The sequence below is a fragment of the Toxorhynchites rutilus genome, chromosome 3, assembly GCF_029784135.1.
Source record: "Toxorhynchites rutilus septentrionalis strain SRP chromosome 3, ASM2978413v1, whole genome shotgun sequence".
Lineage (NCBI taxonomy): Eukaryota > Metazoa > Arthropoda > Insecta > Diptera > Culicidae > Toxorhynchites > Toxorhynchites rutilus.
Window position 1 is genome coordinate 180,781,684 of NC_073746.1, and position 18,466 is coordinate 180,800,149.

The window sequence follows — 18,466 nt, forward strand, 5'->3', positions numbered from 1 at the left end:
ATAGATAGATATAGATAGAGAAAAATGATAAACGTCTTAAAGGTCTTCGAAGTTCATCTGTCAAGGATCTGAGGTTTATTTTTGTTCGTAAACTTTTTCTCTTCTTCTTGAATGGCGTTTATGTTCCCTGCGGAACTTTCGCCATCTCAACGTATGCATTAACTAACGTCATCTATTAATACTTATGGGAGATTTCTTAAGCCAAATAACACGCCTTGAATGTATTCCGAGGGGCAAGCTCTAGATTACGCGTGACCACAGTGCCGAAGTCGAAGGAAATTTCTCTGGCGAAAAATTCCCCGGCTAGAACGTGAATCGAACCCGAACACCCGGCATGATAATGTGAGACGCTAACCACTCGGCCACGGGTGCACTTAAATCTTTCCTCTGGGAACGTTTAATGTTCATCATTAATATCCGTTGAATTACTCAATTGAATCCCTCTTTCTCGAAATGAATTCAACAAATCAAATCAAAGGAAATCAACAGAATAGTGTGCAAATATTTCAACTAGCAGATGATTAACAGATAACAGAATTAGACTTGTTTTGCAACTTCCATATGTAATATGCTAATATGGTCCACGCTAGTGAGTTGGGCATTCGTTGAATATCAGAACAACCGATTCAGGTCTTCACCTTCCTCGGTCCTGATTGACATCTGTTTCTGGTATGTTTGTTTGCTTTCCACAGAAGAAAGATTGCGTGATAGATGTTCCCTAGAAGATGGTAACTTTTATTTATGAATATAATTCACCACGAAAAGGTCACATTTATGATGATTCATTTTCTCCAATCGTCCCACCAACTTTCCAAACTTGTTTTCGTGTTTGTGTTCGAATGTTTTTATTAATTCTGTCCCTCCCGTGTGGAACACTCTATCCTGTTCCATACCCCCTCCCCCCCACAAACCGGAAGAGGCCGTTTTCGTCTGGTGACATGAACATAGCAAATCAATTTGAATTTCATGGCTTGGAGTCACGAATTGGGTTTACTAAACGAAGGAAAACTCCTTCCGAAGTCGGGTGACATTTATCAGGGTCCTTTTTCAACTTTGGAGAGCCTATTTCGTCGAATGTTGTATACAAATGATGAATCGTTCTCTTGACTTGTTTTCATCGAGGGGGAAAATGTTCGGAGCCGATAGGAAAATTTCACTGGTCATTTATTATTGCATTTCTCTGTATAAAATTTAGCATACACAGTCTAGCGTGTGTTAATCATCTCATCATATGGTTATAAATCACGCACAACGAACGCTTCTCCTCAAGCGGGATGGAATTATTGGTAGATCAAAAATGTTTCAGACAAATTCTTGAACGCCAGAAAGGAAAACCGCTCGTGGCCAAAATTTTATTGGAAATTCATCGGCGCTATTGTTTTATGGTGATTTTGCCCGAGGATAGGAGATTGTATTCTTAGCTTTTATTTTTTTTTCTTCCCCGCTCCCCTTCCTATGCACTCGAGATTGATCGGCACGGTTTCGGATATCTTCAGATGCGCTACTGTTGTTGTTGTTGTTGTTGCTGCTGTGGAGAGTGGTGGGTGTGTGAGCATGAAACACTAAATATATCGGTTTTACGAGCGTTTCATTTGAAATTGTTGGCATTCCAGTGCTTCCCCTCAAGTTAGGTTTTCTTCTTCTACTCGGTACACACTTATGGAGCCGTCTCGCTTTCGCTGGCGGTAAATTAACTTTATTCCCAATCAATACCACTTAATTGGGAAGAATGCCGCGAGAAGTTTTATGTGTTTTTAATAGAAATTTATTTTTCTTGGCACGTTCTTGTTTCTTAGAATCGGAATGCTAATGGTATAATAATGGATTTCAGAGTGTTTGTTTGACTTCTTGATATCGATATTCAATGTGGCTGACACTATTGTCGCTATAATATAAACGAATTTTGCTTTTTAAATATGGAAATCCAACACGATTTGTAATGTTATTAATATAGTATCAATGAGTTATGAACACATAGTTATTTAGAATCATATGCTGTCAATAAGTATGAGAATATACTCCCAGAATAAACACCTCGGAATCACAAATATCATCAAAGAAAATGTCATTCGAATTTGCAGCTATGGTAGAAACCAGTGTCATGAGATTGAAGGAGTGTATTATTTCTAAGGAGAAGTGATGTGAAAGGGAAAAAAGTTTAGTTCTTCTTCATCCTAACCACAGACATACTTCCGGATGCGCCTGCATTCACAGTCCATGCATATGAGCAGTGCCATACTAATCGGCAAATAATATTCACATCACACTGAACGCGTTTTTGCCCTTGAACCACAGCCGACAAAATGGGTTTCTGATTGGGGCTTGCGTGTATGGACACACATGGAATCGAATTTTGCGGCGTTGCCTATTGATGCGTAGCTAATTGCATACGCGAATGCATTGGAAGTAGAAATACATTTGACTGTGGGCTAACTTGAGACTGGAAAGGATGATCGGAATTAATGAACTTCTGATACAATAGTTAGGGGGGAATGGTAGAGCTCGGTAGCGATGGGGGAACACTTCGTAACGGATGGACGAGCAATCATAAACCATTTTGTGTCAGCTTTTCATGAATTGAGATGTTAAGAGTCGGACTGGTGTAGGATGTACATCTCTGATTACATTGAAAACAGATGTATGTCTGTTCGATAGGAATCAAATTTGGATATTTGAACGTGAACCATTGTTCAAAGAAATATCGTAGATTATTTCTTGAATGCAAATAAATGGTACTGTACAATATAGACTTCGTAAGAAACGTAAGCACTTCTGAAAAAAAGAAATGAACCACAATAGAGCTTCAACCTTTTTTGCAACGTCTCCAGTTAGTCGAACTGGAATATTTTGATAGTATTTGGTTCCTTGTAAACAGGACGGACCTTTCAAAGCTCTTCGATCCGGAAGTAAGTTTTATATTACTTTTTTTTCAATCAATATCCATCTATTTCGAAGTGATTCGCGTTATCGAAGGTACAGTGTCGACATTTATTGAAGGTTGAAATTGGCTTGAAAAGAAGATATTCAATAAGATTAGCACGCTTGAAGGCATTTCCACATCGTTATATTTTGAATGAAAATAATTACTTTATGCTTTTTGAATGGTTGAAAGGCGTATTCCTGAATCTTACTTAACTGTTCCCCCATAAACATTTTTTGATACTTCCGCAAAAACTCATCATTATAATAGAAAATCATTTTTAGATACAGTTTTTGGATAACCCATATCGTACTAAGCGTTCGAAAAATCGAACAGCTCTTTGATAATTTTTTATGTCTTTGAAAACCAACCGTATGGTAATGTTTTTGCCCCAAATGGTAGCTTAAACTATCGGAGCTAACGGAATATTAGCCACTAAGAATTATGTAGAACTAAATACAGGTACGAAATATATTGATGTATGAAATTTTAAGAATAAAAAGGTCAAGAAGAATGCTGTTTTGAAGTGATGATTTTGAAGTAAGCGAATTGAATCACCATTAGCTAACTCCAAAGCTTATCTTCACCAGAATAAAGCCAAAGTCATTTGTCTGGTGGGATTGGGGAGAACTTCTGTATTATGATCTTTTACCAGGCAGAATTAGTTAGGGGCAGTGGGGGCCAATTGGTCATGGGGGGCAAAGTGGTCACCTGCGTGTTTGGTAGTATAACTATTGACTTTAGATGCCGTATTGATAGTCACCTTATGTTTGAATAATTTAATGACTTTTGAGTCATCCTGTACTTCAGTAGATCTGTCGCATGTCAAAATATAAATAAAAACAGAAATTTCTTTCTCGATAGCCATTAGGCCGTAGTTCTGTGCGCAGGAATTTCTAGTGAAAAATTAGTCTTTTCAATCTGATATATTGGACAAATCATCTATTTGGACGACTGTTCACATATTCTAGGAGAGGTGAACAGATATTTTGTTCAATCTCAGCGATTAATTAGCATAGAAATTATTTTGATATATGGGGGCAAAGTGGTCATAGATGAATAACAACTTACAATGTTCTGTTTACTAAAGCTGATATACCTCACCACGTTCTGCTGTTGAAGAAGATCCTTTTGTGGCTTTGACCCTGGATCAATATGCCACTCTAACCAAACCAAGCCTTATTATGTGGAACGTTATGTGTTTCTTACTATGTTTTTGTATGCATGAGAAAATTTAAATTGGGACTGTAGGTGAATAGGCCAAGCTTATTTCATACATGTACCTACTATATCAAATATAATTTGAACAAATTTGGACGAAAAAAACGCATGCATCTATCCCATTTATGTAAGAGTGACCACTTTGCCCCCACTAGGTGACATCTTTACCTCCAAGCAAAAATAAAGTGTTCGATTTTCACTTTTTTTTTCTAACGATAAAAAGTGTACTATTTTGAATTTTTATAGTAAAAGCCTTTTGCTATCTTGAAGAACAATAAGTTAAACTATAATTTTCTTAGAGAAACGGGAATTGAATCGGTATGTGGGCGCTGGAAATGGGCATATTCCTTAGGGTGATCACTATGCCCCCACTTTCCCTAATGTGACAGGCGTCGTGTTCCATCAGGGCGACGCCGAACTTCATGCCTCTCCGACAACACGACAAATTATTTTGGATTCTGGCTGAGAGACGTTATTCCGCCAACTACAAACTACAAAATTCTCTCAAGGGCAAGAACTTCGACTCTATGGACAGTATAAAAAATACTCTCAAACTATCATAAGATAGATTGAGATTTTTAAGCTACGAAAAAATGGCGAAATATTTTAGAACAAAACTATGCATATAAGATTGTATAAATGTATCTATACAGATATTCCATGCCAATCCGATGTAGTGGTTCTCAGATTTTCGTGAAAAGTTGTAATTTTGTTCGTTATCGCAAAACATTACACCCGTATTTTTTAATTTTTTTTATTAGGGTGCCCATTTTCATTTTAGGGTGGTCCGAAATTCAATTTTTCGCTTTTTTCCCAAAAATAACTTTTTTGAAAAATTCATAACTTTTGAACCACTGAACCGACGACGATCGACATATCAAATTGAATGATGAAATATTTTATTCATATTAAAGTCTTCGTTCAAAATTTTTATGTTACTTGACTAGACCTATGCGACTAGAATCCAAGCAAGTGCGATATTTTTTTCTAAAATTAGATTAGCTTTTGAGAAAGACAGATTAGCTTATTGGCTTCAATTTAATATGTCGATCATCTGAATTGATCCAGTAGTTCAAAAGTTATGCATTTTTGTAGTTGTAAAAAGAGGGAAAAAATGATTTTTCGACCACCGGATAACTTTGAAAAATCCATATCTCGAAAACGAAAGAAAGAGCACCTCTGATATCGAGTTATGTTATGTAAAAATCCTCAGCTTTCAAAGGAATATGGCCTTCTCTAGTCCAGAGCCATGAATACAACAAAAAACGACTACAATCAATTACAATGAATATAAATATAAAAAAAATAATAAATAAACATTAAATCGTAAAATCGTCGTGGAAACCGATAAAATCGTTGAAATCACCCAAGTAGAACGGCATGTGAGCACTCGCTCGATTTCCAGGAAGTGAGTATAGACCATAAAACCGTTTGGAACCATTTGCAGAAGATTGGATTCCCAAAAAAGCTGGATGTATGGATGCCATACGAGTAGACGCAAAAAAATCTTTTAGACCAAATCAACGCCTGCGATGCACTGCTGGAACGGAACGAACTCGACCCATTTTTGAAGAAGATGGTGACTGGTGATGAAAAGTGGATCACGTACGACAACCTAAAGCGAAAAAAATCGTGGTCGAAGCGCGGTTAGCCGGCCAAACCCATCGCCAAACCCGGATTGACGGTCAGGAAGGTTTTACTGTGTGTTTGGTCGGATTGGATGGGAATCATCCTCTATGAGCTGCTCAACTATGGCCAGACCCTCAACTCGGTTCTCTACTGTGAGCAGCTTGACCGTTTGAAGCAGGCGATTGACCAGATGCGGCCAGAAATGATCAATAGGAATGGTGTTGTTTTCCACCAGGACAACGCTCGGCCTCACACATCTTTGATGACTCGCCAGAAGCTACGGGAGCTCGGATGGGATGTCCCATTGCACTCAGCGTATAGTCCGGACCTGGCTACAAGTGATTATCATCTCTTCCGGTCCATGCAAAACGCTCTTGGTGATTCTAAGTTGAAGAATCTTGGCTTGCGAAAACTGGCTGTCTGAGTTTTTTTGCAAATAAGGAGGGGATAATGAAGTTGCCTTCTAAATGGCAACAAGTTTGCGAACAAAACGGCGCATATTTGACTTAAATTGGATAATTTTAAGTATGTTAAATAAAGCGTCAAATTTCGATCAGAAATACGACATTTGTTTTTCCCCAACCCAATACATAAAAATGGAGTGATGTCTGTCTGTCTGAATCTTATGGACTCGGAAACTACTGAACCGATCGACATGACAATTGGTATGTAGAGGTTTCTGAGGTCGGGGAAGGTTCTTATGATAGTTTGAGACGCCTATCCCCTCTCTAAGGGGGGGCTGCCATACAAATTAAACACAAATTTGTGCATTACTCCAGAATTAATCAGGCAAATGAAATAAAGTTTGGCATGTGGAGGTTTTAGGAATCAATAAATATTTCTATGGTGGTTAGATACCACCACATCCTCCCTTTTTTTTTTGCTGCCATAGAAACGAAACACAAATTTCTGCATTACTCGAGAACTATTCAAGCAAGTGAAACCAAATTAGGTATATGGAGGTTTTAGGGGACACGAAACTTTTCTATGGTGAATCGACACTTCTCCTCCATCTCTAAGGGAGGCTGCCATACAAATGAAACACAAACTTCTGCATTACTCGAGAACTAATCAAGCAAATGGAGCCAAATTTGGAATGTGAGGATTTTTGGATACGATGATGTTTCTATGATGGTATGACACCCTTTCCTTCTCTGGAAAGGAGACGGGGTCCCATAAAAATAATGCACATATTTCAACCAAACATGACAATTGAAAGTTTTCGAAAACGGGAAAATCCGAGAAATTCAATTCACATGTGTTCTACAATTACATAATGACAAGCGTTGTTAGTCCATTTGATGTTTGCGGTAACGAAATTGATATTCGTTCGGAAATGGAAATGGATTTTAATATGATAAAACGCACTTGCTCTTATCAACACATTCGGCGATCCATTTTTATTAATAAAAAAAAATAAAAGACGATATACTTTTATTTTTTTTATTAATAAAAATGGATCGCCGAATGTGTTGATAAGAGCAAAACTCGAGAAAGGAATTGTCCGATTTAGGGCTGTCTTCATTCTATCAAATTTTTTGTATCAAACATTTATTCCATGCAATGGAGAAACATGTTATTTGCAAGTGGATGAAAAATCTTGCATGAGAATTGTGTCTGGAAATAATCTGATATTATAATGTCGAGTTTTGGTAGAAGTAATGAAATTTTATAGTAAATAAAAAAGTTTAAAGGGTAGATTAGAAGGTCAATCAATGAACGGTTCAGCGATTGGACCCATGAACGTGCGCCTAGTAAGAAAACGTGGATGTGATAATGAAAAATAAATTTTGGGCGGGACGAAGTTTGCTGAGTCAGCTAGTGTAATCATAAAAACCATAAAAAACAAATTACATTCTAATAGTAACTACACTGCGTTTCACAACTATAGAACCTTGATGGAAAGCAACCTAAACCAGGCCTTTTTGAGAAAATGGTTCAGATAGCTTTTCATCAACACCAATGTACAGTCAGAAGTGCAATGAAGTACTTCAGAATCGTTTACTCCTATTTCTGGATCAAAAACACCGTTATAATTGGGTAATTTGGCATCAATTCGTAATATCCGGAAAGTCAAGACATGGTTTAATGCACAGGGTCTTCAGATTCTGAACTGATCAACTTGTTTACCAGATCAAAATCCTATCAAGAACTGTGATCGTATGAATAGTAGATACAGCAGTATGAGTAGTATGAGTGAACTAAAGATGACCTACGAATTAGAAATTTATTGTAATTCATGTAAAATTGACGTTAATTTGTAAAGGAGTGAGAGTTTTTCCTACTGGTTCTATAGTTATGAAACACTGAAATTTCCGTTTTTTGAATGTTTCGAGCCTGAACACAACAATAAAGTTCAAATGTCCAGTCTTTTAAATAAAGATAATTGTTATGTCCTACACTATATACTTCAATTCAACCGACTTCTTACATATCTCTGGAAACTCAGAAAAAATGAGTGGTTCTATAGTTGTGAAACGCAGTGTAGAAGCATGCACACAAGGATATCAAAGCAAAAGACTTGTTATAATTAACAGATACTCTCATAAAAAGCATCAAGCCTTAATAATGTCTGGCGAGCCCTCATCGTCAGTTTGTTCAAGAAAATATTCATATATTTTCTGGACTCGTCATTTCCGTTGAAGGTTAATACTCAAAATACGGTACAGATAAAAAAAAAGACGGGACAGCAGAAAATGGTCGAAAAAAAGGTATTGTCCCGTTAAAAACAGGAAGTGGGTTATATCTGTGGTATAACCCAAAGGTTAACGTAGGACTATCGTTGATTTAGTGATCACTTGTTTCAAGTTGAATCTGAATCCATTCTGAATGAATGAATAAATGAATATTTGGGGGACTTCGAAAACGAGAGCATTACGTTGGAGGCACAAGGTTTTTGTGCATCGAATGTAGGATACGAAAATATTCGACTAATGGGGAAGAATAATATTCAGAAGCTTTTCTGTTAATTGCACTTGATTGAAAAATAACAAAACGAAATGCATTTGATCACAGTATTATATGAATGGGAAACATTGAAAGAAACTCTTTCGCTTGAATGTAATTTTCAATTCCAAGGGAAACTGGCCGATTATTTTTCAGCAACGATGACATCTTTCCGGATTCTTCTCGAAGTCCACCAGTGGTTAATGCTAACTCGATAACCACCAAATGAAAAGAGTTGCGTGCGTGTATGTGTGTGTGGCGGCTGCTCCGATGCCTCAAGCGGAACCAATTTTCGATGCTGTTACTTTCTTGGACGCCTGGCCTAAGGTGCACAAACAGGCTCTTGGTGACACAGTTCATCAGCGCTTTCATGATGAACGAAGTTAGCTTCACCACAACAGCGACAACATGCTCCAATCGCTGTTCAATGATAACTGAGTGGATTTCCGAGCGGCGCGCGCTAATATACCGATTGGTGATTTCAATAGCCTGTTTTGAAAGCAATTTTAAGACTAATGAAACAAGTTTTTAGATCAAAAAGTAACAAGTTATCTTTCGAATGAAGTGTTTATCATACCATTTCGTTCAGTTGTTTAGGAGCTATTAACCCTCAAAATCTCGGTCTCCGGCGTAATGCTTTCGTTTTCGAAACTTTGATTTTACCCCCCGGTATAGAAATGAAAGACGTAGTCCTACGTCAAAATATGGCAAGTGTTTCTTCTATTATTGGGATTTTTTCAAAGTGTTTGTTGTACACATCATGGATGGTCACTTTATTTTGCCATTGAGCGTCTGACTCTTTCTTCGGTTGTGTTGTTTAAGGGTTAAATTAGTAGTTTCTTCAGCATTTGAATGCAGAGGTTCAGTAAATCGAACATATACCGGCAGCGTCATTTCCGATCCGCCAAAGCAATTTTTGCAATATTTTTCGAAGTGATTCAATTCAAATTGAACAAGAACTGCACCGGTGGCATATAACAAACTTTGCTCAAGAAAAAATTTCCTTCAGACCAATTGAATGAATGCAATGTTACCATCGCCTTCTGGAAATACATTTTCTCGCACTCTGCCGAACGTCGCTATGCTGGTCGTAAAGAAGCGAAACATAATTTCCTGTTTGAGGAAACTGACCAAAAGTTAAACCATTAAAAAGTTTGTCGATATGTGGAATGGCAATAACGATAAGAGTTTCGCCAAATGGAAAATTGAACCAAAATGTTATGTTCGAGCAGCGAATTCGCAGGTTGTGTGGTCTGATACAATAACTATAACAAAAGTGATTTGGAAAGATATCGTGAGTTCTATAAGTTGACCCAAATTTATGCATATTTAAATGGTTGAGCATTGCTGCATTCCCGCATTCCTTCCGTTCACTTCTCTGACCCATATGTAGAACCGACGCCATGAGCACGAATCACGAACCAATTTATTTCTTCCGACAATGATTGTTATTATTACGATCGTACAAAGTGAGAACGATAACGAAGGCAAAAGTTAGCGCCACCAATTGAGAGGAACATTATTACAATCGACATTCATGTCTGGACGATTTGTTTTTAGATTAGATAGCGAAATGAACTGGTAATTAAAAATGCAAATGAATCCAATTAACGATGGCTCTAATGGTCGAATAGTTCCGATACATTCCACCAAATCAATACTTCTTATCATTTGCTTATATACTCATTGTGTGCACCAATAAATGCACCGATTCCCACAACGGGAGGCACGCCAATCAGCGCATAATTTAATGATATGCTACAGCAAATCAGAAGCTGAATTTGCGGTTATCGGTTGTTCGCGGACTCGTTTCGCGTTTGGAATGCGGAATAATTTTATTGTTGTCCCAACTGTTCGTTAATTATCGATCGCTAACACACAATGCCAGGACAATTAACACGGGGGAAAAATTAATCCGAATGGTAATGCAAATTTGATTATTGTTAATTTGGGCATTAATTTGCATTTGATTTTTGAGCTTGTTCGATTTCGGTTGGTCAAAATTAACAGTGGAATTTGCGGTAGATTGGGTGGGGTTGGGTTTTTTGAGTGATCTTTGAATATATACTCAAATGTTATACTTTCAGTCAATTCTCAGACTTCAGCACTCTAAGTCATTTCTCCGGAAACCAAGAGCAAGCATAAATGCTTCCCTCTTCAAACCGGTCCACGTGGAACAACAAACTCCATAGATAGAGAATTTCGGAGAAAAAGTTTCCTTTTGGGCGTTATTCCAGAAAATGATTTCCCTTGGAAGTGGCGTCAAGATATTACTTTGGCTGACCTCCATCATAAAACGCCGTTCTTATGCCCATCGCGCGTTATGCAAAATGTGTGTAGTAGTAAAGTTTTGCTCTCATCCATGGTCCGGACCGTAAATTTAGATAATCCCACCCAAGCTGTTGATATTATCCGTGTCCGCTCTGTGGTGGCTAAAGTTTTGGTGGATATGTATTAGCGATGATTTGCTGTGGTCCGTGGCCTCGGTTCGCCAATACGGTCAGCATGAGCCGCATCAGTCGAAAGGGTTACGTCAATTGCACACTGGAACGGTTATAAATGCAGATCAATTGCATCATAAATCAGTCAGAAAGAATTTATTTGCATTTTCACGCCAATAAATCCTCCCGTCCCGGACCATTACTCTAAATTACCGGATATCATAGACTTTGGCGTGAATGCATATGGCGAGCTGCTGGCGATAAGTGGTCAGGAACCTCTGCAGTCTTATCGTGGCACGATTTATGGCTCACAGTCATCAAGTGGGAGATGATGAGTCTCTTCACTATGCGTGGAAATTTACCGGGTCACCTTCTTGTATGTAAATATGTTTTCAATATGTATATCGTTCACGCCCGATCTAATTTCTTAATGAATGTTTAAGTTTAGAGTGTATATTCCATAATATTGATCTACTTATTTTTGTTTCTTTCCTCGTTTCAGACTGAATTATCACATAATCTGCAACAGCTTTCAGAGAAGGCACGTTCAACGACAGAATTCATCCAAAGACTGAAAGGAATGAGTGATAAAGTAACGGTAAATTTTGCTGTAATGGTGTAGATTGAAGACACTCATCAACTAATGGGTGTTTCTTATAGAGTTGTAAAACTTGAAACAGATTGAACCTCCTCAGGGTTATTCGAGTCAACCATATGCCGTAAATTATATTTCAATAAAATTTGTTTTTACATGTACATTCACTTCAAATTGTTTATTGCAATCCACAGGATTCCTGCATCGAGTTCGAGCGACTAGTGACGGCTCAATGCGAAGCACTGATAGAGGCGATCCATGCGCGGAGAGAATTCCTACTGGAGGCCATCCAACAAGATAAAGATACCAAAATAAGAACTTTGAAGGTAGGTTTTGATAATGGCATTCGGTCATTCCACAGAGTGCATAGAGACAATCTAATGGCTTTCGTTCTCGTTGCTTTTTTTCTCACACCAGGATCAACAAGCGAGTTGTACAGGGAAGCTACAGCAGACCACAGGATTGATTCAGTTCTGCATCGAAGCGTTAAAAGAGACTGATAGCGCGGCATTTTTACAGGTACTTAAATGTCATTCCATTGAATGATTTGTTGTTCAGGTCAAATTCTTCCCAGCTTATCGAAAACTAAACTACGCAAAACAAATTTCAAGCAAGATTATTGAAACAAGTGTTGAGGCACGCATTTTTCATATCGACACCGGAATTTTTCCCGCTGTTTCCCTAGCAATTTGACTGCAGTCTCTCTATCGGCATGAATTTATTTCTTTTCCACATTCAGTAAAATACAGGAGTGTGAGAATCTAAGCGTTGCGTTCGGGGTTTTTGCGTTCTTCCTGTGCTAGTCTGTTAGGCTATAATCTTGCCAACGCTATCGCCACTACCGCATTTTATGATAGCTTCGTCCACCCATACTCTGGAGTCGCCCAAACTGGTCGGTGGCAAACCGTCTAGGCCTGTGTAATATTTATTATGGCCTCCAAAATAACATTTGTTGTGCGACCTTATGGGGAGCCAGTGCGCCAATCGGCAAAATGTGAACCTTCCGAGCCCTCCGTAGATAGCATAAATTAATTCTCTCCCTAAGGGGAACAGGAGATTATATCGTTGTCTGATGCTAGTGTTGGCTGCTTTAAGCCTTTTGGCATTGAATCTACTACTGTTCATGCTGCTGCACGACGGATTTTCACCATTAGCTTACACATATGTAATCGATAAATCCTACTTATATACTACCATGATTGAAAAATAATCGGAAGAATTTAACTGAAACTTCATGAGCTAATCGATTTAATTTTTCTGTGCGTCGCATAAGCAGCAATGTTAATTACACAAATGGTAATGCTAACAGCCAGAGGATTTTGTATTTCATCCAGGTGTTTCATAACTATAGAACCAGATTTAAATTTATTACTTCATTACAAAAATAAAATCAAAGTGTCATGAATAACAACAAATTTTTAATGCATAGGCCCTTCGTTGTTCAGACCAAACAACATATTCGACATGTTAGACAACCTGCGACATATTCTTTTATTTTGTTTCACATAAACTGCTCGTTGAAGCATTTCAACTTTACTACATTGTTTGTTGCCTGATAAAACTTTACGCACGATCAATCCCAACGTGCACTGGATTTGGATTTTTTTTTTCCAAACTTTTTTTTTAGATAAACAATTGAATAATTGTGAAATGTCAAACATCATCTAAACGCGATAGATCCCACGTTTTAATTGGCCCGATTTGTGCTCCTCAAATTGTACCGATCAAAAGGAGCAACCAGGATAACAGCGGAATAGGGCTTACCCAACATATATATTTTATTTTAATTTTAATTTAATTTTATTTTATTTGTTTGAACCATCTGACACTTATTTGGTCTAAATGATTATTTAATACTAACCACCACTATTACATCTAATACAAAATAAAAAAGACGGGTGGGTAATGTCGGGGACATAACCGGAGTGACGTAGGACTATACAAAGGGGACAGCTTTTGTTAAATATATATTTTAAATATATTGTTTTATTTTCTTCTCCTACGTGAATACCTACCTATCTACCTGAAAAATGGATTAGTTTACTGTTTACTCTTTATGAATATGTTGATGGTTCTGAAAAGAACCTTTGGTGTTGTGTTTTTGTTATCACTCGATATTCCCATCTTGTTCGGTTAAACCTTCCTGTTTAGCTATTGCGTTTGCCACTCGCCACAGCTTTCACAGTTGGAAAATTTCTTCCCATCCAGCTTGTGACATGTTGTTCAGTAAATTACATTTAATGCGACGTGTCGGAGAAACACTTTGCCACTCACTGAAACTAGTTGTTGCCTTGATGAGCGCCGAACCGAAGCTGCTCTGTTCTTGATGCGGGTTCTCTGATTGTCGTGAGCAGCTTTGCAAGCCAACTCGAGCACTCCGACGGCCGAAACTCTATAATCGCTGTTAGGTATACTGGTGCTCCGGCACCAATCCGTTCGGCCTAGTTACCCTTGCGGAGCAATCAGTGAATGCGACCAACAGGGAACTGGAGCCCTGCACGATTCGAGCGAGACTTTGCCTTTCCCTTAACTTGTCCTCCTTTGTTACGTCCACGATGCCGATGCCGTACAACCACACGGGTTTACGGTTTGAAAGAAAATAAGATATTTTTTTGGGGTCCGCGTGTTTTATACTCTAGCGGTACACACTCACAGGATAGAGACAAATCGGCAGACTCAGCCAGAGGGGCGAGTCCAACGAGACGAACGAATGAGCGTTAAAAGGGAGCGATGGCAAAAAAATACATTCATTACGATTTGTTCGCTCGTTGGATTCACATGAAGGCTAAAAAGGGTCCTTTTCAGGATCACAAAATTATCTTCAATCTAAAGAGTTTATTGTTTTGTTATCACTCGATATTCCCATCTTGTTCGGCTAAACCTTCCTGTTTAGCGATTTGTTGCCACTTGCCACAGCTTTCACAGTTGGAAAAGTTCTTCCCATCCAGCTTTGTGACATGTTGTACAGTAAATTACATTCAATGCGACGTGCCGAAGCGCCACTCAGTGTTGCATTGGAGGCGATTTTAACCTGTATTTGAACATTTGCGATGACAGTGGTTCAGTGTCGACTTTCAATGTGGGGTCATAATTTGGATCTCTATGTTTACAAAAATGTCCAACTAAATAAGTCGCATTACATGTCCGTTCAATTAGCTAAATGTCGAACTAATTGTAAATTACTGTACTTTCAATCTGGAAACAATTTAAGAATTGATGAAAATTTAATAATCAGGAATTATGGATAATGTTTTAGAAAGCATTGAACTGTATTTCCTAAACTCTTTTTTGGAAGGTTTAATGGCCCTGAAAAGCGCCTTGTTTTATGGAATGGTTCCAATTTAGAAAACTTAGTACTCGTGGTTTTTAAAAAAAACCATTTCGAATGCCCTCGATGCCGCCTTGTTCTGGATTTGCCACCAAAGCAGATTGTGTAAAGAACAAACTTTTTTCTTCTGCTACCTGCTGCCGTTTTGCGATTGCGTTTGCCACACGCTGCAACTGCCTGTTGCTGTCTTGATGTCCACCGAACCGAATGACGAATAATTTGGACCCCGAATTCTATGTTTACAAAAATGTTCAACTAAATATGTCGCATTACATGTCCGTCCAATTAGCTAAATGTCGAACTAATTGTAAATTACTGTACTTTCAATCTGGAAACAATTTAAGAATTGGTGAAAATTGAATAATCAGGAAAGTCCCCAACTATCAATAAGCTCAGAACAACTGCCAAATTCACATACTCATCAGATCCTGGTTTTATTATTATTTTGGATATTATTTTAGAAAGCACTGTATTTCGTAAACTCTTTTTTGAAAGGTTTAATGGCCCTGATAAGCGCCTTGTTTTATGGAATGGTTCCAATTTAGAAAACTTTGTACTCGTGGTTTTGAAAAAAACCATTTCGAACGCCCTCGATGCCGTCTTGTTCTGGATTTGCCACCAAAGTAAAAAGAAAAACTTTTTTCTTCTGCTACCTGCTGCCGTTTTGCGATTGCGTTTGCCACTCGCCACTCGCTGCAACTGCCTGTTGTCTTGATGTCCACCGAATGTGTTCTGATCCGAATGCAGTTTTTCTTATCGTCGCGAGCAGCTTTGCCAGCTAACTCGATCACTTCGGCGGCCGAAACTAAACACGGTTCGAGCGGGATTTTGCCTTTCCCTTCACTTTTTCTCCTTTGTCATGTCCAGATATGGCTGCTTGGGTTGGTTTGTTGATGTAATGTGATGCGAACTGATGTGGTGTACGGTTTGAATGAGAATGATCGTTACGGAAGGAAGGAAGGTATTGTATTATAGAGACTTTAAACTTTTGCAGTTCATTCGTCTCTAGCCTTGAGAAAGGCCCTTTGAAAACTCTACTCTATTCTACTCCAGCGCTACCACCTCCGCCCTCTTGCCTTGAGAAAGGCACTCGATCCCTCGCCGGCCAGCCCGTCCAGCAACGATGTTGTCCAGTCGGTGTCCACACAAAGAATGATCGTTACGGCAGCGGAGCGGGGATTTTTAAGCTGGCTGGCTGGCTCGAGAATTACGCATGTGTGAGACTGCGACCAATGTTTCGTTCATTTTTTCTTTTTCCTTTCCAATCGTGCTTCATTCTATTTCGCTGCTGCTCTTGTTGCCCGTTTTGGTCGGTACGATTTGAGGAGCACAAAATGGACCAATCAAAAATGGGCACATAGTGCATTTTGACAATGCTTGATATTTCACAATTATTCAATTATTTATCTCAAGAAAAATGAAATGTTATTCGTTATGATAGATGCGTAGATATATTTCCTATCAATTGATGCAAAAACCTTTGCGATCTATTGAGAAATGCTCGAGTTATAAGCGTTCCAAATCTTGCATTTTTTCCTACTTGTTCAGTGCCTAGATTTCCATTTCACCCCCTATATCTTCCGGTTAGACGTAGTCCTACGTCAAAAAAAACAAAATCAAAACAATAAATCATCTACGGGTGAGTCGTCTGTAAAAGATATCCGAGGAGATATTGAAATCGAATAAGTCGAAAACTTCGTTGAAAGAGACTGACATGAAACGGATAAGATTGTGTAGCGCATAATTAACATTCCGTCCTTCAAGATATAAAAAGTTCCTGGCACGAAGAGTACGTTCAGGTGCATACATGTTAACTTGTACCAACAGTGCAGGACAGTCGATTCCTCCGGTCAAGAGTTTGGCGACAAACATAGCCTGAGCGTTGAAACGCCTTCTCTCCAGCGTCTCTAGTCTTAAAAGTTGACAAAGCGCCTCGTATGGTGGCAAGTTTAGTGGATCCACACCACGGTAGGTTCCGGAGAGCATGTCGTACGAATTTCCGCTGAATAGATTCAATCCTCGAAATCCAATTTGTTTGAAATGGGCACCACACAACTGCGCTGAACTCCAATATAGATCGAACTAACGAGCAGTATAGAGATCGGAGACAGTGTGGATCACGGAATTCGCTTGTAATTTTCAGGATAAATCCTAACTGCAGGTTGGCTTTAGCGATTATTTCGCTGAAATGCAGTCGGAATCTAAGTGCATTATCAAGTGTCACTCCAAGGTCACGGATGTGGCTTACTCGCGATAGCACTTGACCAGAGATGGAGTAGCCAAACGCAATTGGCTTTAGCTTCCGATGGAAAGAAATAGTACTGCATTTCGAGATGCTGATCGACATTATATTTCCCGAGCACCATTCTTCAAAACTGTCGACCATATTCAGGAGCCTAAGGCAATCAAGAGCGTTCCTGATTACCATATAAATTTTCACGTCATCCGTGTAGAATAAGCGGCATCCAGGTGGAAGTAGTAAGGACATTTCGTAGATGAACAATGAGAACAACAACGGCCCTAGGTTGCTTCCACGAGGTGCTTTCGAGGTATTATAGAATGTCGCGACTGCGCAGGTCCAATTTTGACACACATCCGTAAATCTGGACGAAATACCGAGTTTGTTCAATCTTGCTATCAGGATTTTGTGATCGACACGGTCGAAAGCAGCCTGTTACACTGCGTCTACCTGAGTGCCTTGCTTCATGCTGCGCAGACAAATTGAAACAAAGTTGACCAAATTGGTAGCGACTGATATTTTTGGGAAGAATCCATGCTGATCTGATGATAAATAGTTTTTGCAACAGGAAAACACAGCATTATTAACAATGATTTCGAAAACTTTCGAACAGGCACAGACTGATGTTATTCCTCGGTAGTTTTCTATGTTCCGTTTATCTCCTTTCTTGTGCACTGGGAACATCAATGACTGTTTCCATACCGAAGGAAACGTACTCTGCTGTAGAGAGGTGTCGAAGAGGACCGATAGAGGGTACGCAAGACTTGAGACATATTTTTTAAGCACACAAGAAGGAATACCATCTGGCCCGGGAGTCAAAGAATATTTCAGTTCTCTGATCACAGTCTCCACAACCTCTCTGGTAACTCGAAAGATTCAGTACGGTTGATCGAGTGTCACTAATGGCAGAAACAACTTGCGTTTCGGAGGAAGAACGGTTATTAAATGTTCGCATGAAGTGAGCAGCGAAAAGATTGAATTTCTCGAGTGCGGTGTTAGCCGAGTGGTTCCTCAAATACATGCTTACGGGCAAGCCTTCTTCCATTCTCTTAGAGTTAACGAAAGACCAGAAAAGCTTCGGGTTTCTACGGAGGTTTCCTTGCATACGCCTCGTATACTGCTTATACAGGAAAAGATTGTACAAACG

At 38.9% G+C, this 18,466-nt stretch overlaps 1 protein-coding gene across 2 annotated transcripts in view; it reads left to right on the forward strand.

The window, feature by feature from the left end:
• LOC129776473 (E3 ubiquitin-protein ligase TRIM9) overlaps positions 1-18,466 on the forward strand; it is a 196,982-nt gene that overhangs the window by 140,562 nt on the left and 37,954 nt on the right. For both annotated transcript variants that reach the window (XM_055782137.1, XM_055782138.1), the window contains exons 2-4: positions 11,660-11,755; positions 11,947-12,078; positions 12,170-12,271. In XM_055782137.1, the coding sequence (XP_055638112.1) occupies positions 11,660-11,755; positions 11,947-12,078; positions 12,170-12,271 (330 nt within the window). The remainder of the gene's footprint in view (positions 1-11,659; positions 11,756-11,946; positions 12,079-12,169; positions 12,272-18,466) is intronic.